At 44.5% G+C, this 25,113-nt stretch overlaps 1 protein-coding gene across 9 annotated transcripts in view; it reads right to left on the bottom strand.

Annotated features, from left to right (window-relative positions):
• Positions 1–25,113, bottom strand: part of KIF1B (kinesin family member 1B) — a 136,283-nt gene that overhangs the window by 47,943 nt on the left and 63,227 nt on the right. For 6 of the 9 annotated variants that reach the window (XM_081870711.1, XM_081870708.1, XM_081870710.1 and 3 more), the window contains 8 exons: positions 23,852–24,063; positions 19,073–19,152; positions 17,544–17,619; positions 14,007–14,086; positions 13,259–13,365; positions 12,559–12,642; positions 11,828–12,008; positions 10,527–10,599 (listed from right to left, as the gene is read on the bottom strand). In XM_081870711.1, coding sequence (XP_081726837.1) covers positions 10,527–10,599; positions 11,828–12,008; positions 12,559–12,642; positions 13,259–13,365; positions 14,007–14,086; positions 17,544–17,619; positions 19,073–19,152; positions 23,852–24,063 — 893 coding nt within the window. Of the gene's footprint in view, positions 1–548; positions 5,673–10,526; positions 10,600–11,827; positions 12,009–12,558; positions 12,643–13,258; positions 13,366–14,006; positions 14,087–17,543; positions 17,620–19,072; positions 19,153–23,851; positions 24,064–25,113 lie in introns of those variants that run through there. The other 3 variants (XM_081870713.1, XM_081870712.1, XM_081870715.1) reach the window with 2 other exon arrangements.

A 25,113-nucleotide genomic window follows, 5' to 3' on the forward strand; every position in this document is an offset into this window, starting at 1 on the left:
TGAGCACAATCCACCAAGGTCAATAGGAACAATGACTCCAACACAATGAGTATGCAGTAATTAGACATAACCCACTAATGATTAACTTAGTCCCATAATTTCAACGGATCTAGTCAGAAAAGGACTTTAGTTGGATACACCCCACTTCATTAGAGCAAGAATACTAGAGCAGGATGGATGCCTTTAAACGAAGAGGCAGCTTTAATCAAGGTGGAGCTTAACAATGGACACTGCTGATAAGGCTCAGTCGAAGGAAAACTGATGCTGAAGCAACATGTAAGCTCTGCTCCCCTTTACTACACAGCCTGAGCCCTGCACAGGACAGTTTAGGTTTGTTTCAGTTCAAAGCAGGACAAGGTAACTGTCCATTGATCTGCTTCCTCTCAATGTCACAGGGCACCCCTCCACATTGAAGGGGCCAAGCGGATGAGGAGGAAGTTCCATCAACCTTTTGCCATGTTGTTTCATTTCAAAGGAACTCCTGCCCCCTAACAGGGCTTCTAAAAAGAAAGCAAATGCTTTTAGATCCCAACCAAGACAAGACAAGATTTACAAGAGTATTTCATCATTTATTGAAAGCACTTGTTAAAATGCACAAGCAGTTCTGCTTTTCACAAAATGCAGAGTTTTGCTTTTTAAAAAAAATTAAAACCCCTTTTTTGGGGGGAAGCAATAATAAATGGACAGGTTTTCAAAATCCTATCACTTCACCGGAAGAGTCATTTCCTCCTTTACAGTAATGATAACCGAAGTTCACACCTCTTGTAGCTCTCAAAACTATTTCAAAAGGCAAACACATTTTTACGATATATATAAAGGCAAGAGTGAATGGACTGATCTGCTTGAACCTACGTTCAAACACGCAAAAGATCCTCTCCCTCTAACTTTGGACAGATTTCTTGATTAAGCCCAGTCAGAAAGAAGTTGCTGAATAGCAGATAAAAACAGTAAAGAGGAGGCATCACCACCCACCCACCTTCAACGCTCTCCCCAACTTGTAACTTTAAGGCAGCCTTCACCACCAGTGTAAGTTGAAAGCATATGAAGGGCACCAGGTTGGCAAACGCTGTTTTAAGGCAATCTAAAAACATATTTGGGAGGTCCCGGGAACTCTTACTTCAGCTCTGTCTAAATCACACAGCTCCTGACTTGTTAATAACACTAGTGTAATAATAGAAGCTCTCTCAATGCAGACTGGAATACCTTTTTGTCCTTGGAGCATGAAATGTCTGCTTTAGGCCAAGTCTCATGTAACTCAGTGGGATTTGCTTCTGAGACAAGTTAACTGTTAGGGATGGCAGCAGTGTGTGGAACTCTCCCCACCCCAGAACGGCTTTTCTGTAGGTGTTAACCCCCCACCCCAAATTATCTTCTGGAGTTGACAGTTCAACTCCAGAACTTTCAGCAACAAATACCTGTTGGTAATCCATTACCCATCAGCTGGTTTTCTGCAGCTAATCTCCCCATCTGCTTTCCCCCTCCACATAGAAAAGCAGCTTGGGGAAGGATGACCAAGTAGGAAAACAGCTGGGGCAAGAGTTAAGAAGCCTCGTACCCCTCCACTCCCGACCCCAGCCTCCGAAGGCTGCTTTTCATTTAAATATAACATTGGGAGACAGTTATATGCATCAGTGTGTGAAGTCTAACTTAGTCCCAAGACCCACAAATTCTCATCCTATTTCTCTTTAAGGGGTCTGCACAGCATTTATCACAGAAATGAAGGGGGGGATAGAATTATTTTCTTTTAAAAATATGATTTTAATGTCCTCTTACAAACCTTTATGGATTGCCTGCATCCTGTGTCGTAACTGGACTCTGCTAGTCAGTCACTGCATTGTGCTCATTTCCTAGCTAGAATTAAATAGGCAGCTTTTCAATTGAAATGCTGTTCCAGATAAGAGAGTTCCAATTTAAAAAAACCTGGTGGCATGGTTTATGAAGCACAAATTGTTCCTCGGACAAGAGAACTCAAAGGATAAACAGCTATGGAAATGAGGCAGATAAAAGGCTCAGGTCCCCAGATATGTTTAAAAACCTGAAGCAGCGAGAAAAGGGGTAAATTAAAGGACACATAATTTAATTGAGGAATTTCAATAAGCACAAGACTTTCAAGTTTTAGTTTTTTTCAACTCCCCTGCTCCGTGTCACCTTTTATGCTGGAAACTTAACTGTAATCTCTGGCTCAGCAAAAGAAAATTGACAGGGGGCTTTGTCTACAGAAACATATTCTCTCTTTGAAACCAATACAATTAATTTAATTTAATTCATTGGCCAATTAATTAATTAATTTTATGGCCCTGCAAGCAGTTCCAATCTTCCCTGGGTTCTGCCCTATAGTGAGAAAACATACTTGGCAACTGAATTCATGGACAACAGGCAATTCCCATTATTGTGTTCACTGGGGAAAGGCTCCTGTCCATATTCCCCCATGCGACTGACGTGAGCACATGCCAGGCAAAGGACTGAGACTGTGTGCCTGGACAAGGAGAACTGTACAGTGTAATCCAGGAGGTCACCTGTTTTTCTAACCAGGGAACCACCTTGAATCCTAGTGGTGGCTGGTGTCCATTGGGATTGGTAGGGTGTTAAGGCAGGGAGCTGAACAGTCGGTGGAGCCAATGATAGCCACAACTGCAGCCAATGAAAGGCAGAGCCAACTCATTCTAGTTTTCTTCCCATCCTCATGCCTGCCAAAGGGGAGGGAGCTGTATATTAGTAAAAAGGCAGGAAGGTGGGGGCTGGCTGGAGGCTGGCTGAGGACAGACTAAGGTTGGTGGGGCAGTGCCATGTGGAGTCAGTCTGCACTGTTTAACCCAAACATACATTTGGGGATCTGTATCTTAATTATTTTACCACGCAACTGCATGGTGATAGTTCCGGTTTTCATGACCCACCGCAAGATCAGGTAATGGGTCCTGACCAATGGTGTAATCAGACCTAGAGCGGTCGTTGCAGGAGGTAAAAGGCAGAAATTTCCATTTTGCCCCACTTGAGAGTCCTGCTTGTGCATCAAATGTAAACTGACTGAACTGCCATAATAAACTCCTGAAACAAACCTGGAGAGACCTAGTCATTTTTGGGAGCTAAGCAGCCAACACAAAATTACTCACCCCCACAAAATGATTGCCAGGGCTTCTTGGGAGTTAGAAGGATTTCAAGTTCACTGTGGAGTTGTGCCCCCACAGAGTAAGTGGAAAAAACCAATCAAAATCTCCCTGCAAGTCCAAGGATGGGGATCCTGAGCGCTCCAAATGTTGATGGGCTACAATGCTCATCATCACTGACCACTGGCCAGCTTGGGACTGGGGCTGATGGGAGTCGAAATCCAATAACATCCAAGAAGGCCCTATCCTTGTCCTTGTCTTTTAAGTTATAACGTATTAAAGACCCATGTGAATTGGAAGAGAAAGATGCTGCAGCTGTACACCCATCACATCGCTTAAAGGCAGCATGCAGAATTGGGCAAGCAACTTAATTTAGGCAGCTTTTGGCTGCCCCTGTAATGTTATACTGATTCTACCTAAGCTAAGGAAGAATGCAATTTTTAAAAAAGCACTTTGCAAGAAGATGAGAGTTTGGAGGACTCTACAAGAAGGACTGCACATGTCAGTGTTTTATTTCCTGAAGGCACAGAGAAGGAAGGGCCAGAGATTAACTGTGTTCTCTTACCAGCCCCAAACCGGAAGTTTTATGGGTGAATTTTAACAAGATGAACTGAGAAGATGGAAAACCAAAACAAGGAATCTGAATACAACTTGAGATTCAAGGGTCAGATTCCTAAATTGTTGCCTTGAAGCTTTTACAGATGACATTCAAACACTACATAGTAGATTTGCTTTTGTTGATTGTCCAAAGGTATTCCAGAAAGGCTTCAATTTTTTAATATATATATAAAAAAGGTATCCCCATAAAATAAAATGAAGGCATCTTCCCAAAGCCCCTAAGGTAAGGGTTATCAATCATCAATATTCCACAATTCTAACATGTTTCACAGGCAATAATAGATAGGTAGAAAATGTTTGTGCTTCGCATATAAAACCACACATTTGCTAAAAATGATCATTTGAAACTCAGGGTAGGTATAGCTACAACCACCAACACCACCTCCCACAAGAAGCACCGCTCTCCCTCCTCAACTCTCCAGTGACTCAGACAGTTGTTTCTCGGCTAGCTTTGAGGTTAGGTGCAGAGAATTGTCGCCTCATCCGTGGAGGGGTCACAAACTGGTTATAGTGGTTAGGCTGATCAGTCTGTCTTGCACGACCGCTGGCTAAGTTGCTCTCTGGATTCACCCCTCCAGTGCCATAATTGCAATAAGACTGGCGGTGCTGATGCATGTGGCGCTTCTGCTGGAAAGTCTGCAGGTCTTGATTGTGGAGTCCACCATAAGAGGGCGCTGATTCTGATGAGTCAGATGTCTGGCGACGCAGCCCTTTCTGCTGCCCATTGAGGGAATTGCTTCTCCAGCGGAGCTGAGTGGATGTTTCTGGCTGCAGATGGCTTGGCTGCGGTTGAGCATTCAAGGGCTGCCTCTTGATCTGGATATTATCCTGACCCCTCTGAGGGCCGTACGCACACCAAAGCTGCTGGGGGTCCTTGGGAAGGGGGGCTTTACCGCACGGGTCTTTGTTTTCCCCAATTTCCTCCTTCTTCTTCTCCTCCTCCTTTGGAACCCTCACTTCAATCACTTCATCCTCCGTAATAATTATATGCGTGCCCGGGCTCCATGAGTTTCTGTGCTTAGGGTTGCTCTTGAACGGAAAGCGGGGTTTGCGGTTCTCGGGCGGGATGAACCGGTGAGGCATGTTCTGCCGGCGAAGCTGTTTGGCTATTTCCTGCTGCTGTAGGTTCTTAAAACGGATTTGCTCTTGCCTCATCCAGCGCAGCCGCCCACGCCTGAAGGCTGGGTCCTCCTCCATTAACTGGGAGACACGGCCATCATTCATGTGGGCATCTGTCTCATCAGTTCTCACGCTTCCCTCAGCATTCACCTTCTTGGGGACATTGGGTTGCTCTTTCATTTTTGTGGCCGCCATGGCTGCCTGGCCCTTTGGTTCTTGGGAGCTGATCAAGGGCAAAACCTTCTCCATTTTGAGCATTTTGTTTCGAAGGACTTTTATCTCCTCATCCTTCAAGTTGTTTTGCTTCTTCACCTCCTGCAAGATGTCTTCAAGTTTATCGATATGCACCTTTAGGTCGTCCACATCAGCAATGCCCTTCCCATTGAGCAGCACGTCTTCGATCTTCTCATCGCCAACCCCCACAGTGTCCCAAACGTCTCGGGCAACGGCTCGCCATGAGTCACGTTCATTGGGGTCTTTCTTCCCATACATAGTACAAAGCTCTTTCATCTTCACAATGGCCAAGGCCTCAATCTCTTGGCGCGTATGTCGGAAGTCATTGAGGGCCACCTCATAGCAGATCTCCTTCACAGCCTGGATCTTCAGGTCTGAGACGGTAACCCATCGGGAGTCTTTGCTAAGGCGTCGACGTTGAGGTATCTGATACATTTTAATAGGCTCTCGTTTCTTCCCACTGCTGGGGAGGCCACATTTTTTAACTATGGTTTGCAACTTGCTGGGGGGCAGCTTCTCTCTCAGGGAAGTGATCAGCCTCCAGCTCTCCTCGCAAGACCGCTTGTCCGAGTCATCCCCACTATCAGAGTCTGCATCCTTTGGAAAACAAAAATTGAGAAGTGGCCCCAAAATAACCAAAATTAAAATGGGGGAAGGAATGAAAATGCTCAACAACAAAAAGTAACTAAAAACTAAACAAATCATTTTGCAGGGAAGGGGGGGGGGGAATCAAACAGAATAAATGTTGTGAAAAGTCTAACTTAAGATTTCAGGCTTATGATGCTGGACTCTTTATCCTAAGGGTAGAATCATAGAATCATAGAATCATAGAGTTGGAAGAGACCACAAGGGCCATCGAGTCCAACCCCCTGCCAAGCAGGAAACACCATCAGAGCACTCCGGTAGTTTCATTAAATCCAGCCACATCTAGATTTCATGGAAAATTCGACTCTAATCATCATGGAATATTCAAAGATTTTCAAATCCAGATGAAACTGTTGAAAAAACTAAAACCAAGTACCTGGTAGGAAGGTGGAAGGAACACTTTACTCATGCTAGAAAGACGTGCAAAAGTTCAATAGCACATTTTTGCCTTGGTTACTGCTGACGAGTTAATCCAGTATAAATGTATATATATTTAAAGCGATCTTTCCTTCACGGTGAGTGGACCCAACAGTCATTGCAGAATGATCAGACGAACAGCCAAGGTTAAGTTGAGTTAACATTGGTTAGTAAATGCTGTAAACGTGGTGCAGGAACACGTAGGTGGACAGTCCGTTCTACTAGAAAAGCAGCCAGAGAAGTGTTAGAAGGTAAAAAAAATGGGGGGGGGGTGGAATCAGCAGCAGCCACTAGGGATGGGGGTTAGAAGTCATGTAAGTGCCACTACAACAGGTGAGGATACTTCAGGCTCCCAGGAGAACCTGCTACAAGCAAGAGGTCTAGCCACCACATTCCAAAAGGGTCTTTTCCATTTTCCACTGATAACGTTGCTTTGAAAATGCTTATGAGCTTTAATCATCCTAAAACGGTATTTGAAGCACTAAACCCGACACAAAGCCTGTGTTATTTCGATGCCCACAAAAGTTTATCCCATATTTTATCACCAAGCCTCTTGCAAATTTACTAATTGCTAGTTCAGCTTTTGGTTCATTGTTAACACAAGCTTGCTATGTTTTTAAAATGACATCACTCCTTAAGATTGCAAAGACTTAAGAAATGGCTTTCCTAAGTCGTTTCAAACAAACAAAGCTTTTCATGCTGTTCTGAGAGTAATGCCCATTTATTTGAGCTCGTGGTTCAGGGTTCTTTTAACTCAGCAGATGTTTTCCAGGGCCTGCTTAGACAATAAGGAATCAGAATTAGCTACCGTGCTACCAAGAAGTTCAGGGTACAGTTGTGCCTTGGATCCCAAATGCCCTGAAACTCGGACGTTTTGGCTCTCGAATGCCACAAACCAGGAAGTGATTGTTCCAGTTTGCAAACGTTCTTTTGGAACCCGAACATCTGATGGGGCTTACGCGGCTTCTGATTGGCTGCAGGAGCTTCCTGCAGCGAATCAGAAACTACAGTTTGGTTTTCGAACATTTTGGAAGTCAAACAGACTTCCAGAACAGATTCCATTCAACTTCCAAGGTACAGTAAAACTGTATTTTAAACACGCTGCCTAGCTGATTCTCGGGTCATTCACATATCCCCACCCACTAGGGAACCATGAGGAACATCTATCCGCCCACAGCAATAACTCTACTATTAAATGATACAATCCCTCAGTTGTAAAGTAACCGTCCATCATACTGCAGTGGAAATGGAAGATACCCAAACAGAATTCACACCACATGCTAATTTCAAGGCTGTGTCCAGAAAGGGCGGGGAAAGGGGCTTGTTGACATCATTAGACCTGTCACCTCTGTATTTTATGGCACATACACAAAATTTGCTATTTGCTAATATAAAGGAGGGTTGCTGATCTTGCCCATCAAATTCCATTATGAAGAGACTCAACAAATTATATTAAGAAACCAATTCAACAAAGCTGAGGAGTGAGAAAGAGGAAGCCTCATTCCTACTACCAAATTTGAGGGTTGGCTTCAATGCAACCTTCCTACATGGAAGATTATACTGATTACATCAAAACTTAACATACCTGGATTTTTATTTTAGGAAAGCAGATAAAACTGTTCAGCCCAGCACTGATCTTTTTCCTTAAAATTTCAAACATATTGTGCCTTCTATGTAACATTTTTAATGCATGTTGTGATTATTCTTTAGTAGGAAACAACATTACATTGATTTTTGCCGTAAGCAAATGCTCAGAAATCCCCCGTTTGTGCTTTATCAGTTCTTTTGAAGAAGATATCCCTTTCTCATCCACATACCAGTTTAACACACTTGGAACGGGCAGTTTTAAATGTGAACTATTATAGCCACAATACTAGACAAAGGACACTTGCAATAGTTCTATGGTGAGCTTCTATAATCCAAAGAATGCTATGGGCTGAGGGCAGGTGTATTAGGGTGAAGTGGGAAGCATCTCACTAACCTCAGTCTGCCCCTACTTGCCCATATTCTGATTTATGACCAGTCAGGTGGTAACTCTGCCTGCCACGGGTTTTGGTTCCACCCCCTGTTGGTCTCTCGGCCTTCTGCCCTACCAGTCCTAATGGGCACCAGTCATCGCTGTTTGCAGGCTGCTATTTGGTCTGCCTTTATCTGTGAATGAAGACGGGCCAAAGCTTCCAAGTCTCAAAGATTATTGTCATTTGTGTGCTATAGTACAGATGCTACACACAAACCTTAAATGGCTCCCTTTACTCTGGGCTTTGAAAGGGCCAAGCTCTGCACCCTGCAGGACTTCACAGCTCCCACTGAGCTGCACGTCTGCTCCCTGGATTATCCTGTGATCCTACCTAACCCCTTCTGTGTCAGGTCAAACCCAAATCTGGAACATTTGATTAGTGACTATGGATTATTCCACTGGCCCTGTTTGATCTGCCCTCATCAGTATTAGCTCTTGCACTCTTGTCTGACTAGCACCCTCCTGACGTCTTCCTCTTTTGAAAGATAGGGAGACCCCAGCACCCATCAGTAATGCCTGGTGACCTCCATACACTCTACATGGGGCTCCCTTTGAAAACAATCTGGAAACTTCAAGAAATACAAAATGCCACTGCACACTTGTTAACAGGTACAAGCCTTTAAAGGCATATTTTGCCAATTCTGAAAAAGTCTGCATTGGTTACCAATTGGTTTCCAAATCAGATTCTAAGGGCTAATAATAAATTCCAGTCGAGCAGAGCTACAAGCTTGACAAGCTCAGAAGTTACCTTCTCATCTAAACCCCCTGGAGTTCTAAGATCCAACATGAGGGTCTGCTGCAAGTGCCATCTTTCCAGGAGCTGAGAGTTAGCTCTGAGTAGCAGCTTTCAACAGTGGCTCCAGAACAGTGGAACACCCTGCCTTGAGAACCTATATTCTTCCTTTGTCTCACTTTGGAGACTAGTGAAAACACATTTTAATCCCATCCCACTTCCTCCTTCCCACATTCGGGATATAATGGGAAGCATGCTTTTATTAGTTCTGAGTCTAAGTTGTTCCTCTGTCCATAGAAAGAGAGGGGGTGACTGCAAGCCAACTCTACCACTCCATCTGCTGCCCTCTGCACCACACATCTCACACAATTCCCAAGGATCCTCCAACTCTCAGGAGCAGTCTTTGGGAAGGTGCAAGCAGCTGCAAAGGGAAGAAGGAGGTATGAAAACTCTAGTTCATGAACACAAACTCAGTATTCTAAGTTTGTTCATGTTGTAGTTTATTTGTGTCCAAATTAATTTCCATTTCTGCCTTATTCCACTATTTATACTGTTAAAACCTTTGTTTGTAAAGGTCTAATGACTAGAAACAAACGAATCTGATCCACTTTATTAAAACACTTTAAGTATTTTTTTTTAATTGTGTTCACTGTATTAAAAAGTAAAATCAGCCTTGGGAACATTTTTGTTAGACTACAGTACAGAAATTGAGTAAATAAATTTCCAGCCAGCTACTACCTTCATTCATAGTTTCAGATGCATGGACAGATCTCACTGCCTGCCACTAGACATCCAGACATTGATGGACTACAATAGGTTCCCATTTGTGATCTAAACCCCTGCCCAGGAGTATACCCAGTCAGCTTGGTTTCCTGACCCATCCAAAATGGGAATATGGTTCTTTTAGAGATTCACTTTACATTGATTGGATGAAGGTGCCCTATTCCTCATTTCCTGCACCAGGATGCTAAAATGGGAGAAGCCTGCTTCCTCCCTAGCAACCATCCTCACTTCTGCTTGCTTTGCCCCAGAAAACCTGCTGTCTTTTAGCTATGTGTATGTGATTTGCTAGTACCAAAAACTCTTTCGCCTTTTCCCATAACCACACACTGCTATGTGCATCAAACAACACCCTTGCTGGGGAGCCACACTCCATGCAAGGCAGGGGAGGAAGGTTAAAAAACATGCAGAGTTGCAGCAACAGTTTTGGACATCACGTGTGAAAAATCCTTGGCACACCAATGCATCTGGAAGGCTCTCCTCAGCAGCATAGAATTAGTACTTGGTGTTGATCCAAGAGAAAACTAAAGCAACCCTCCAGGGCAACCATAACAGGCAAGACCATAAAAAAGCCATTTCAGAGTTGATTGGGGGAGGGGGGCTGTAACAATGCAAAATACAAGCCTTCCTTCTGACCTGTTAAGGAACCAGGGTGTTGGCACATTGTACCAGTTTAGGTTCAACATCTACTTGAGGATGAGATCCATGCACTTTATGGTATGCCCCCAGGCATCTGAAGTCAAAGTAGCACGTGAGAAGCAAGGGGCAGCTAACAGTGGGAAGAGTCAATCTGATCACATTTCCTGGAAGTTTAGCATGTTGATTTCTGCAAGGACAGCTAGGAAATATTGACACCTACCAGCCTCTGCTGCTCCAACAAGAGATCTGCTTCCTCTTTTTCCTTCTTGTACAGAATCTCCATTTCTTGAAGTCTGGGGAGAGAAGTCAGACACCTGGTCAGCCTAATACAACCTGGGACTGTGGTTGTTGTGCCTAGCCTGGACTGCGTACCTGGCACCGAGTCCTCAGAGAACGAACTAGACACCTCTCAGGTTGAGAACCTTGAGGAGAAGATCCCCTGAGATCAGTGCTGAGGATACCCTTGTGGGGAAGGAAAGAAGTTCTGCTGAAGAACCCTTGTAGCTGTCCCCAGAGGTGTTGTTGGAACCCCCACCTCCCACCTCAAGAGCCCCAACACCAAAAAGGTCTGGGCCAAAAAAACAACATAACATGCAGCTTGTGAGCAATGGGGTCTCCATATAACCAATCCCTTCCATACCAGCACTTGTGGTCTAGGAGGCCAGAGTATGTAAGGGCTCCCAATGGAACCATCCAGTTGTTGGAAACAATGAAGGTCCCAGGTCCCTAGTCTGCCTGTACTGCTATGGGGCATCTTGACTGAACTCTCTGTGATACTGCCCTTGAACTCTTGCCTGACCATGCTGCTGGTCCACATTTTGGACCTAGACTGATTCTCCATGCTTGACCTCGGTTTGGTTCAACTGCACTGCAGCTGCAACCCCACCTTCCTTGGTGAGTGTTTTGCTAAGATGCTTGTACCTCCTGAGACTGGATCCTGAGTCCCTGAGGGTACCCACTGGAACACAGTAATAGTCAAGGTGGAGACAGCAGATGCACCCCCACCACCACCTAAGAGCACCCATTTGCCCCACCTAAGAATTTCCTGGTGTGGGTGTGTGCAGAAATTCATTTCTAGGTAGCGGGGTACTTTAAAAGGACTACGGGACCTTCAAGAGTCTTCTAAAAACTTATTTTGCCAGCTGATCAGTAATATTGTGGGGAAACACAAAAACTCTGCAGAAACCAGAATCCTGCAAACAAGCTAAATATATTATGACCAGTGCTCCATTTTAGCAATAAAGAAGCATCTCTCCACAAAACAAAATGTTGTCATGAGCCACTCTGCAAAACCTTCTGAAGCAAGCACCAAACAAAGGTTAACCGAAAACTACTCAAGAGCCTTTTCATAAGCAATTTCACTTCACAGCTAACACTCCAACTAAAAAGAATTACATGTGAAAGTTGTACCAATATTAAAGGATGATGCTCTACAACAGTTAAGCAGAAGACAACAGCACTTTAGTAAGATGGATGGAGGGATGAATGGTAACTTGTTCAATGTCATGAAAAATGCATTACCTTTTCTCCATCTCCTGTTTCATATCAATTCCTTGTTTCTCCAGCAATTCCCTCTGAGCAAAAGTCCAATCTACTGGTTCTGAGGGAGTCTCTGCTGATGGAGTCTTTTCCCTTTCAGCCCGTGCTTGCTCAGGATGGTTGAAGCGGAACACGTGGTTTTTGCCCATAATAATACGATTTCCTGGACGGGCAATAAAAAGATTATGACCTGAAGGGTTCCTGTTTTTTGCTCTTTAACGAGAGAGAGCTAGCTGGGATTTGTTCAGCCATGTTATCCCCAGGCAATGAATTCTCAAGGACAGTCAAAGCCAGAAATCATAAAACCCTAACTCAAAGAAAAGATGACAGACTTATGGGAAGAGCCCAAAGCAACGTAGTAGAGCACACGTTCTGCATTCAAAAGGTTCTCGGTTCAATCCTTGGCATCTCCAGTAAGAAGGGTCAGGGAACAGCTCATGGGAAAGACCTCTGTTGGACAGCCATTGCCAGAGAAGGCCAGGGGTAGTCAAAGTGATACCTTCCTGATATTGCTGAACTACAATTTCCACCAGCCCCAGCTTTCATAGCCCATGGTCAGGGATGATGGGCTCCAAGTTGAAAAAGACAATATGGGGCTAGATGAGCCAATAGTCTCTGGATAAAACAGCTTCCTGTATTACTTTCATGGAGCCACAGTTTTCAAGACACTTAAAAAACAACAAAGACAGAGTAACAAATTCCAACGTCTTTACCTGAGCGCAGCTGGACAGGTTGAACCACTCTCTTGCCGTTGACATAGGTTTCAGACCGTTCACCAGGTTCCAGAGTAACAATCACTAGAACAGGAATAAAGAATACTCATATCACTGTTTTACTGATGGGAGAAATTGGAGAACCTGACCCCAGAGAACTTCTCCAAGCTCCTAGGTAGGGCCTGTAAAGACATTGTAAGTGTTTACAATGGCTACTAGCCCTGATGGCTATGTTCTGCCTTTGATCTTGGAGGCAGCATGCCTCAATAACAGCTGCTGGGAATCACAGCAGGGAAGAGGACTACTGCTGTGCTCTGGTCATTTCCAAAAGGCATCCGATTGGACAATGGGAGACCAGGATGCTGGACAAGATGGGCCTTTAGCCTAATCCAGGAGGCCCTCCTTACGGTCTTATGTTGTGGGAAGGACAAGGGAGAGAAGTCTTTCCCACAGAGAAGAATATGCATATTCCAGGATTTCCACAGGAATGCCTCTTAAAATCCTTCCAAACAAGCCAGGGCAAAACCAGGGTGGAGTTTAGCTACATAATCCAAAAAAGGGCAGAGTTCAGCTAATCAGAATTCCAAAGAATATCTTGCTTGTCTATAAAGAGCCGGAAGATGGCAAGTACCAATATAAGTAACAACACAGGGCAGAGCAGCAGAGAGATATTTAACCAATAAGCAAGCTGCTGTCTCACCATCGCCATTATGGTTTCTCTCGCTCCGGAAAATACAATGCTCCTCTTTGATGTGAGCCCCGCTGAGAACGATGTCTTGACGCCGTTCAGCATCTGCCTGGCCAACCCTGCGTCCAGCAAATAAAATTGTTTAAATTCCTTATAGCTTAAAAAAAAATAAACATAGGAATCTGCAATAAACAAAGAAGCTTGTGCATGTCATACACAGCTCTGTCCTCTTCCAAAAACTTGCTGCCAGTCACTTCCTCCTCCCTGCAGGCCCCTGCTGCCTCAGGTGGCTGCCTCACTCTGCCTAAGAGTAGGGCCAACCCTGTGGACCAATGACCTGATGATCATCGCGTAATTTCAGATGGATTTCATTTTCCGGCTTAGCATGAGATTCTCATCCTCACTACCCATGGCAAAGCTGAAGCAGGTATTGCAAGGTAAGACTATGCTAATTATACTGGCAGTATCCTTCCCCACCCTGCTGCTCCACTCCAGCTTTAGGAGGAAAATGCCCAGCTAAGACAATCAGTCTGCTCTTCCTCTTCCAAGCTCCCCTGGCAATATTCCGCTTGGTAAAAAGCTCCTGCAACTCCAAATCTGACAATTAAACGTTAATCCCATGCATGTAAACAAGGACATGGGTAATTAAGTACGTGCTTTGTCTGACACTCAAGAGCTTAATATGACTGGATTTGCTTTGGGAGAGAAGAGAGAGACTCAAGGTGGCAGCCATCTGACTAAAAGCAGTGTTGCCTCTCACCTGGTTATGCCATCTTTGATGTAGTAAAGTAGGCACTCTGACATGAGGGGATCTTCGTTGAGGTTGACAAGGTGAGGTGTCTGAAATGAGGAAAAGCAATTAACTTAAAGATCAGGGCCTCTCTCCCCCCTGTACAACTTCTTTAAAAAGGCGACGCAGCAGCTTCAAGGTCCAAATGCAACTTCAAATTACCCTCTCTCTCCTTGGGAGAAGACAAATCATTTCTTGAACAGATGCAAACTATTTCAGTACAGAAACAGAGTGATATCATAGGCAGAAATGCCTGCCAGTCTGTCAGCCAGCTAAGAAACATTAAATTGGAAGATCTACTCAGTGGATTTATACCAATCCCCCCCCCCTTTAACAAGGGTTAGTAACTGGCAACCACTAAAAAAAATAAAATCAGGCCCTGGAGAGCTTCTTCTTGGTCCACTAGCCGCCAACCCAAGTTTGTCCTCCTGCTCCACTTGCCCAGAAATAGAAATTTCATGTGTGTGGAAAGAGATAAAGAGAAATAAAGGATGAGAACGGGATGGAAAGTGAGCATATCAACAGTACTTGCATTTCAAAGTGAGGTGCCTCCAAACAAATCTATTTGCTGACCAGTCTCTCAGCCTCAGATTTTGTCAAGGGAAGAGGAATTTCTACCACAGGATACATTACAGAGAAGTTTAGACTATCTGGAAGCTTTTATTCTGTGTTCTATGTGAAGAAGGGGGCACTCTTGTACCCCATGCTTCCAAGCCATAAGAGGAAAAAATCTAGGTACTCTGCTAGATGGCTAACACTCTTACTGGAACCTAAGAAAGTTGCTACCATCACTAAACCAACCTTCTTTGGGGAAAATACCCCACTGGAATCAGCAAACAAGTCACATGGCCTTGGAGTGAAAATCTAGCCAATGGAATGCCAGCAAGCACAGACAAAAGGGAAAAACACAGAACATCAGGACAAAAACAAAACACAGAAAAATGGACATTGACACCCAGCGAACACTCTTCATAGACTCTAAGGAGCTACAACAAGCACTAGACCAACCTTCTTTGGTGAAAATAACCCATTGGAATCAGCAAGCAAGTCACATGGCCTTGGAGTGAAAATCTAGCCAGTGGAATGCCAGCAAGCACAAAGAGGAAAAACACAAAATGTCAAAACAACAACAAAAGAAAACATGAGACAGACAACAACAAAGACAAACATTGAAGATGCCAGTAACTCTAGTTCATTAACTAGTGTTCCAAGATTTCCACAGTTAAAATATGCCACCTTACAGCATAAAACGAAACTATGAGAACTCTAAGGACCGGAGGGTTCAGAATGAGGAAAAGGCCAACCACAAGCAACAAGAGTATCAGGATGGATGGGACAGGGAAAGGGAAGAAGGATCAGTGTCTATTTTCTAATTCCATAGGCAGAAATCTCTACTTAAGCATCTGTTTTCTCCACCTGCACAAACCTGGTCAAGAGCAAATGCGTCAAAAGACTCATCAAACAGAGCTGATGGCCTCTGAGGGAAGATCTACATGGAGAGAGTCCAGAAAAATGAGAGGAAACAAGAGGAAAGAGAGAGCTGAGGGGAATGGAGCAATAACCACAGTGAGAACTACTGCAAGGTCCAAAATTCCAGGGCCCCCTGAATAAGGAGACTTCACTGAGCCCCCTTGATGCAGCCAAGGCAGAATGTGCAAAACAAAACTTCTTCCACACTAATTTCAAAGTCTTTTCAGTACTTCAGAAGACTGAGAAGGGATTTGCCGATGAGCCTTTGGGTTCTTTGCCCATCTTGGGGACACAGGAAAATGCCCAATTACAACAATCTCTGGAGCCTGACCTGATAAGGACCATAATTCAGTGGCAGAACATCTGGCATGCATGCAAAAGGTCCAGGTTCAATCCAAGGTATATCCACACAGGGCTTGTCTAAGATCCTGGAGAGCCACTGCCAGTCAATTTAAAGAATGCTGAGCTAGGTGGACTGGTGGTCTGACTTGGTATAAAGAACATCAGCTTCCTACGTTCCTATGATAAAGTTGTGCATCAAACTGGCTAATGCTTCACACAGGGTGGCCAAATATTATTTATTTCACCTATGTGCCCTATACAAGTTTTATGAAAAGGTTCCTGAAAACCCGCACATCCAATTTCAGCACACATGAACTTCAAGACATTCTGAAATCTACCAGTAGCACTGGTAAACTTTTGCTCAAGTTCTGCTCCAAAGGGTGGCAGAACTATGATAAGACCTATTATTTGCTGCATCCAACCTGACTAGGAGCAGGGTTAGAAATTCTCCAGGAGCCAGGCATGTTTTGCAACTGGCAGAGGTCCAACTGCAACCACGTGGAGATCTCTGGATGCCAGGCTGGCCACTGCCATCTCCATTTGGCTGGCTTCTCCGGTTTTCTTAAGCAAGTAAGCAGAATAACTTCTTTATTGCATTTATATCCCACCTTTTTCTCCAAGTAATACATGGTTCATCACTCTCTTCAGTTAACCTATCTCACAGGGTCATTGTAGGGATTAACAGGCTGTGACTGGCCCAAGGTCACCCAGTGAGCTTCATGACTCAGTGGGGATACAAACCCTGATTCACAGGTCCTAGTCTGACAGTTTAACCACTCCACCATACTGGCCTCCTACTTCTGAGAGTACTTCTGCTATGGGGAAACTATATTCAGTGCTTTTTCCCCTAAAAAAATGTTTAGGGGTACTCTCATTTTGACTCAAGAAAATCACCATTTTATAGTTCAAATCAGGAAAAATACAGTAAATGGACAAAAGTACAAAGATTCACAAAATGTTTAGGGGTATGCATACCCCTGTGTCCCCCCAGAAAAAAAGTACTGACTATATTAAGTAGGTGAATATGGGGAAAGCTAAGTGTCACTTAAAGAAGGATCTGAAATATTTTCCTTGAGGCTTGAATGTGTTTGTTTTATTTGATGTTTTAATGTGGCACTGTGGTCTAACCACAGAGCCTAGGACTTGCTGGTCAGAAGGTTGGCAGTTCGAATCCCTGCGACGGGGTGGGCTCCCATTGTTCAGTCCCAGCTCCTGCCCACCTAGCAGTTCAAAAGCATGTCAAGTCCAAGTAGATAAATAGGTACTGCTCCAGCAAGAAGGTAAACAGCGTTTCCGTGTGCTGCTCTGGTTCGCCAGAAGCGGCATAGTCATGCTGGCCACATGACCCCGAAGCTGTCTGCGGACAAAACCCCAGCTCCCTCGGCCTATAGAGTGAGATGAGCACGCAACCCCAGTCGTCCGCAATTGGACCTACCGGTCAGGGGTACCTTTACCTTTTAAACCACTTTTGAGATTTTTTCTTTAAAATAAAAAAATGAAATTAATAATATTAATAGTAATAGTAATAAATCTCAAGGGGGGAGGGGAATGGCACCTAGAAATTCTATTGTGGCGACCGTAACCCAGGTTTAAGGTGCCATTTGGCTTATATATCTGAGTTTCTAACACTGGTTAGGAGCCAAAAAGCCCAGTAATGGGCAGTCTTCACAAAACAACTCAACAGCACAGATGTACCTTTTTAGGTGAGAAAACACCAAGGGTTCCTCCGTCTTCCCGAATGGCGACTCCCATCTCAGCCAGCAAAGCCTCTCTATAAAGGAGGGAAAAGAAATATCACTGAAATATATTTATAATTCAAGCTTCAAAACACAGAGGGAATTAGAGGAGCTCATAATCATAAAATACAAGGTTAATAATCATGACATACAGTTGTGATGGGACATATTTATTTCTGTACTTTCTGCAGTGGCTGGCGGTGGCTTTCTAGGATTTCAGGCAGGAGATGCTCTCAGTCCTGTCTGGAGATGTCAGGGAGTGAACCTGGTACCTTCGGCATGCAAAGCATCTGCTCTGCCACTGATCTACAACCCTCCCTCTGGCAGATTCACTTACTGAAGGGTCGTAGTTTGATGATAGTGCATTCCAATTTGTGCAACAAGGAAATTTTTGACCCAAGGTCTCCTCCAACCCTAGGATAACCTAAACAGGCAAAGCTGTATTAAGATTTAGGGCAATGGTGGGGAACCTGTGGCATTCTGAATATTGCTGTAGCTCCCATCTGCTCCTGCAGAGTACAGTTCAGGGATGATGGGAGTGGAGGGCCAAGAGTGTCTGTAGGGCCAAAGGTTCACCCACCCACCCCTGGTTTAGAGCCATTTATTTTTACTATGGCAAAACCATCTGGAAATCCTTCATTCTCTACATGTCTCTATGCTACACTCTCTCTAGCTCTCCAGACAGATTTCCTATTTCTAGCTGTGACATTTGAACCTTCTCTACTCTGCGGTTACCTGTCTTTTTAGTCTCCCTTTCTTTGCTTCCTCCCTCATGCTCTTTTATCTCCTCCTGTTGTTTCAGGCACTTTGACCATGTAACTCCTCACCCCATATGGTGGGTTTGGGTTAGACATACTTTTGAGGGGTTTTTTATTAGAATCTCACGCTTCAACAAAAGCCCAGTGCAAAATAGCAGCGTGAAGGGTGGAAGCAAACAGCCAACTCTCAAGTAGGTATGGACCAGGGTGCCTCTGAACACCTGCTGAGCTCAAGAAATGGTTCCTTGGGCCAGAGCTGAGCTCAAAGTCATTTCACATCAAAATACACTCCTGATGCCTGTCACATAAACAGCTTCATTTGCTAAAGCAAATGAATTTAAGGCATAAAACAAACAAACACAATGTTGAGGTTGCTATAGTTAAAAACAACCAGAAATCCTTGGCTAGTCTATTCCAAACCACCCAGAGATCCCCCAATAGATCCTAATCTACCATTCTTCTACCCCTGTCTCACACTATATGTCTCACACCACCCTCTCACATGATGTACGCCAAGTCTGTTAATATCTCTCAAATCCTTCAGCAACAAAGTCATTCCTGCAGAACTCTGGTCTTAACCTGGTCTGTTAGGTCCTTTTCTATGACTATTCCTCTACTCCTTTTTAGTAAAAGTCTTCTCCCTTTCCAATGAGATTTAGCTGCAATCCTGCCTCATATGGCTTAAGATCCTCCAAGCAAACATAGATTGTGGTTTTATGTATGTGCCAACCTCTCCATCCTAATCGCCTCTGTCTTCCGCAGTTTCTCCTCCCATGTCTCATTCAGCTCTGCAATGATCTTCTCAGATTCCTGCAAAAAAGTCCGACAGAGAATTAGAGGTATGTACAAGGAAGCTACATCTAAATACCCATTTTTCACTAGCCTACTTGATGAAACAAGTTTTTACATTTAGCTAAATCTAAAAATGAAACAGGATAAAAATGAACAATAGGAAGATAGTGAGCAGCAAATACATTGATCAACTTGCAATCCAGAGTCTTGGGTCAAATCCTCCATCTAATGAAGGATGAATTGGGCCTTGGAGCACCTTTACAAGATATGTTTGGTATGCCACCTAGAGAATTTTACAGATGGGTGACCATATAAATTTAATAGGAAATACTGCTTCTTAGGCTGGCAAATTTTAAGAGCACCTGACCATGCTACCAAATCTGCTTGTGTTAGAAGTCCTGAGAGGTCTGATGCAACAGAACTTGCTAATAAGGTGCCAAATTTGCAGGAATATCATCTGATACAACAGAACTTTTCAAGTGGGTGCTACGTTTGCTAATCATGGAATGGATCACTTCCTGTTTCTTCCCCAGATAGATGCACACACTTGTGCATGTACATAAGTACAAATATGCTTTCACAAAGGAACCTGGTTTGCATGTCACAATAAGCCAAACCATGGCCTAGTATGAACATGCAAAATCCAGGAGAGCCAACCATGGTCACTCCCCCGCACCCTGGTCATTTTGCTGCTGTGTCATGTTGAGCTACACCACTATTTAGCTTAATGCTGTTGATGCTTGACTCCTCTCTCCAACAGCCAAATGGTGCCAAAATCTTCAAGAACCTGTAAGGCAGGGATGAGAAACATCAGGCCTGAGGGCCAAATGTGCCCCCACCCCAGCCTAACCACCCAGCCTTCAGGACTCTGCCCAAGCCATGTCCTGGTCTATGCCCAATTAACCGATAATGCCTCTGACCTGCTTGGATGGAGAGAGGTGTGAGGAATGTGCATATAGAAACCTCTCTGCCTTTTTTGCACAGTAGAAATGGAGCCTGTTGTACAGATGTAAGGGTCATATCCTTTGCTCCTCCCACTTTTTCCTCCAGACTTGCCCACCACTGGCATATGGTCCCCAGGAAGTAATACAGAAGGAAATGTGTCATTCTGGCTGGGTGACAAGTTCTCCACAATAAGGCATGGTGGAATATAAACCACTGAAGAGCCTTCAAGGAACACCATGCAGGTCCAACACCAACATTACTCCAGAATTCTGATTTCTGCCCCCCTTCAATAGCAAGTCTGGCAACTTGTGCACAAATGGTCGTTTGTTCCCACAGCAACTGGTGGGGGGGGGAGGGAATGTTTCTCCCACTCTCATTCCCCTTTGGAAAAGACAAATATCACGACTGTTTTTCAACTGTGGAAGCTTACTCTAAGAGCCAAGAAAACAGAGGAAGAAATAAAAAAGATTGGTGGGGGGGGTTATGAGAAGAGAGGTTGGAATCCCTTGTAACAGGAAACACACTCTTATTTATCAATGCCCCAGTGGGGCTAGAGATGATCTGCTCATTTCCACATCTCTATTTGCTTGTCATTTTGAAGCTCATGATGCCCTCAGTCATTAACTTGTCAGAAGATGCTGCCTTGCCAAGCTGCTTCCATCCTCCCGTTCCCCTTCAAAATGCCGGAGATGTTGCCTTGAATGCTGATGAAGGGGGAAGACTCACAGGCAGGCCAGCACAGACATTAAGTTGGGGGGGGGGCGTAATATGTTTGAAGACGCCACTTTATGACAGAGCGCCAGGCAAATGCAGAGACAGCACTGTTATCTCCATGTCAACGGCATTTTTGTAAAAAGTGCAATGTGCGTGCTAGTCCATCCAAATTGCCCTGGCAGCTTTTCAAATATGGGAAGAGGAAAAGAAGGGAAAAAAGGAGGAGGGGTAGGCAGTATTTAAATTCACAACATTAACCCGCCTGCTGCTTCACATGCCCAACCGTGGGGGAGGAGAGGGAGGCCTTGGTAAAAGCCGAAAGATTGCTGCTGTGCCCTTTTGATGCTGTTCCATAGACAAAAGCCTCCATTGTCCATGTATGGGGGGTGGGGGCAGGCATTCTGTGAGCACTTCACATTTGTAATCTCTGGGGTCCAGGTCTTGGTGCTCTGTTTTCCAATGTGACACTTCCAGGAAAGACTGAATTATTATTGCTGAAATAAACTCTTCATTTTCCTCAGCTCAACTGAACATGGAAATATATTTGTAAGTCTGCCACTCAACCAGTGACTTTACATGCCGGTATCCTTATTTTATATGAAGGCAAGCAAGAACATCCCAATAAAAGGCCAGGGATTTCAATCTTCATCCCACACAGGCACACTAGCCCTGTTTGCAAAAATAAAAAATGCTTAAGGAGGCATATGCCACCTTCATCTGCATTGCAGGCACTGGGCTAGATGGCCTTTTGGGTTTCCAACTCTACAATTCTATGTTCATTGCCATAAAAAATTAATCTCAACCAAAGGATGCACATATTAAGGGCCGTAGCTCAGATGTAGAGCATCTGCCTTGCACACAGAAGGTCCTAGGTCCAATCCCCAATGGCATCTCCAGGTCGGGCTGGGAAAAGACCCTTGTCTGAAGCCCTCAAAAGCCTCTGCCAGTCAGTGTAGACAATACTAAGTGGGATGGACCAATGGTCTGATTCAGTACAAGGCAGCTTCCTATGTTCCACAGGACATTCACAATCCCTACTGCAGTTCTGACGTCAGTGCTCGTGGCTAACTTGATCCAGGTATTTAAAAACTGTCCCATATATCATGCTGGTTGAATTGGTTTTGAGTTTTGGCATTTTGGTCATGCTCTCTCTCACTGTGTGCCATATTGTTAGCCTGACAAAGAAGCAGAACTGAGGCCTTCTTGAATCAGGGTCTCTGCATGGTCCCAGAGTACAATCGGAAGGTATAGGAAGCCACAAATGTGAGCAGATCTGCATCTGTCTTGTCCCTGGATGGGAGGACCTCTTTGGAACCTGACATCCACCCTCTCAAAAGCCACGATGGAAGGAAAGCAGGATACCACAATGCAACATACTTGTAGTCCTCATTGCACAGCCCACGCTTAGCAAGTTGGCTCCATTCAGAATTTATGGCTTTGTTAAGAGACACTTTAGATGATCAAGGAATTTCCATACAAATTTGCTTTAGGAATGAATGGATTTTAAGCATCCATAAGAAACTAAGTGTTAAGAGATCCATCTAGCCCAGCACCGTATTACCAAGCATAGTAGCTAACCAGATGCCTCCAGGAAATCCACAAGGAGTCACTATCTCTCTCTCTCTAGTGTTTGCTCCCCAGTAATCGGTACTCAGTGGCAAACTGCCATCAGATCTACAAGTCACACAGATTAACCATGGATAGCCTTATTTTCCTGTGCATTAGTCTGATCAACATTGAAAGATACCAAGCCAGTGGGGATCATGACATCTTGTGGCCACTATTGCCATTAATTGGTTAAGTATCGTGCCATGGACTTTCCTTTGTCCGCCCCACATCTCCTGCCAATTGATCAATTTCATTGGATGACCCAGAGTTTTACTATGGTGTGGTGGGGATAAAAAAAACCTCTTTATCCACTACTCCCCCCCCCCCCCGGCACTTCTACTTGAAGTCCATGACTTGGCTCCTCAGTTTTAGTTGTATGATTTTGACCTAGCCAGGACTGCACCGGTTTCAAATCTTCCCAACCATCAGATGGCTGTTGAGTTAGCATTTACCAAAAGGAATGAGTTCACCTTGCAAGTACCACTAATGTATTTTTTTTGCTCTCTTTGGAAATACGCAAACTACACCCAGGAATGCTTTTGGAGACAAAGTGGGACCCCAACAACATCCTGCAAGCAGCAGCAAGTATTTAGTCAATGATAAAAAGCAATCATTTAAACCACTTTTGCCGAACCCACAGCTGTGTGTACGATTAAAAGGGGGGTTTCTATCAGTTTTAAAAGGGGGGTTTCTATTAGTTTTGACAAGTTAATGATTCAGGGCAGTGTGGGGTTTTCATTTTTATTAAATTGTTGTTCTGCCCCCTTCCTAGGAGCTCAAGGCAGCAGAGATGGTTGTATCTCCCATTCGCTCGACCTCACAACAATCCTGCTGCAAGGTAGGTTAGGCTCAAAGACGAGAGTGGCTCACTAGAAAAGGTGACTAGGGCTTCCTCAACTCTAGTCCAGCACTCTAACCAAATGGAAGTTTTGGCAAATAACTTAATCAATTAATATATAAGCAACTATGCTAATAAGTAAGTCTGAATATCCTAGCATACACCACACAATTCATTCTGCATTTGAAAAGGGAGGAGTGAGTGGATCTTCCTGCTAATGAATGTTCTGCTTAGCTCCTGTCCTCGCTACTGAGATTTCACTAGAACTGACCAAATATCTCTCAAGTTTTAAGAAACAAGGAATTGAGGTCCCCTCTCCCCACAATGAAAGCTCATTCTTCTTCCAGGCCTGTGCTCTGGTTTTGTGTTGGAAGGCTACAGGATACACCCAACCCCATGTCGTTAACTGTGCACAGAACCAAACAGGCACCACCCCAAATGTATAGATCAAACACATGGCAAATACTGAAGTAAGGAGGATGGCCACAGTGGAACTTCCCCATCACTCAGAAACCAGGGTGTCCTTTGCTCTGGATTACTGAGACTGATACTTCTGGGGTCCTGATGTTTACCTGCATGTAAGGAATATGAGGAGGGAGTACATGTCCGTACCTTCAAACGTTCGATGGCTTCCTCTCCTCCAGGCGTAGACATGATCCGTTCTTGGATACTGGAGACTGACGTTAAGCCCACCTGACTGCTGAGAGAGCAGGAAGATGGGGATGCAGTGAGGGAGCCCATGGATGCTGTGGAAAAATGGCCAGGACGTTGATTCTCTGATGCTAGCAAGTATCTGTGTTTATTGTTCTGAAAATCTTTCAGATCTGAGAGAGAGAAGGAAGGGAGGAAGGAAGGGAGGGAGGGAGGCAACAGACAGGAGGAGAGGCAGAAATACAGGGATGGAGAGAGGAGAGGCCAAGGAGAGAAGAGCAGAAAAAAAGGAAGGTAGGGAGGAAAAACAGGAAGGAGACACCCGTATAAGAAAGGTAGCACACAAGCAGCAACAGAGACAGGTTTAATAGGACTAGATGGCAGTTCTGAAACAGATGTCCTTCCAAGAAGCTTTGCCTGTTTGTTACACTCATTTGGCATGGCCCTGAATCAGGTGCCTCCTCACTTGATGGGTGGTTGGAATCCATGAGGGGTAGGATCTTTTTCAAGGGTGGCACCCCAGTTTGGGACTGTTCTTATGAGGCGTGCACCTGCTCTTTAAGAGCTAATCGTCCCTCACCACTAGCAATGTCAGCCTAGCAAGATGGACCAATGGATCTGATTCAGTGTAAGGTGGCTTCCTGTGTCCCTATGGGCTAGATGGGCCAATGGCAGCTTCATATGCTGGTTCCTCCACTAATGATCAGACCAGGCTGTGACATAGGGACTTGCATGCATCTTTGGATAGGATGGGTTTAAAGAAGGAAGAACTCATGTTTGGGCACTTCGTCCTTCTTCAGCCTATGCTTAACAGGTCAAATATGTAGAGAGTACAACAAGTAAGTTGTGTTTTTTAAATAAGATGTGGGGTGAGTTTTAATTTGGTTTGAAAACTGCCATCTATAAATACGGAAAAGAGCAGGGAGGTTGCAAAGAGAGGAAAGATTCGGGAACAAGAGAGCCGCCAGGATTCGGCAAGCAGGCAGGGCAAAGATGGAGTTGACCAGACCTCCTGTGGAATAATTCATGCGTTCACAGCGGGGCGGCAGGGGGGACGACAGGGAGGAGACAGGAGTTGCACTTGCTGCGACTGCTACACAGTTTGCACAGAGCATCATCGCACCCTTGCGCCATGCATGGTTCTCCCTCCATGATGCTGCAGCTGCTGGTGCTCAAGGCAGAGTTAAAAGCCGGCAAGCTGGAAGCAGCATCAATTTAAAAAA

Source organism: Podarcis erhardii (assembly GCF_964252035.2).
Source record: "Podarcis erhardii genome assembly, chromosome: 7".
NCBI classification, from domain to species: Eukaryota; Metazoa; Chordata; class Lepidosauria; order Squamata; family Lacertidae; genus Podarcis; species Podarcis erhardii.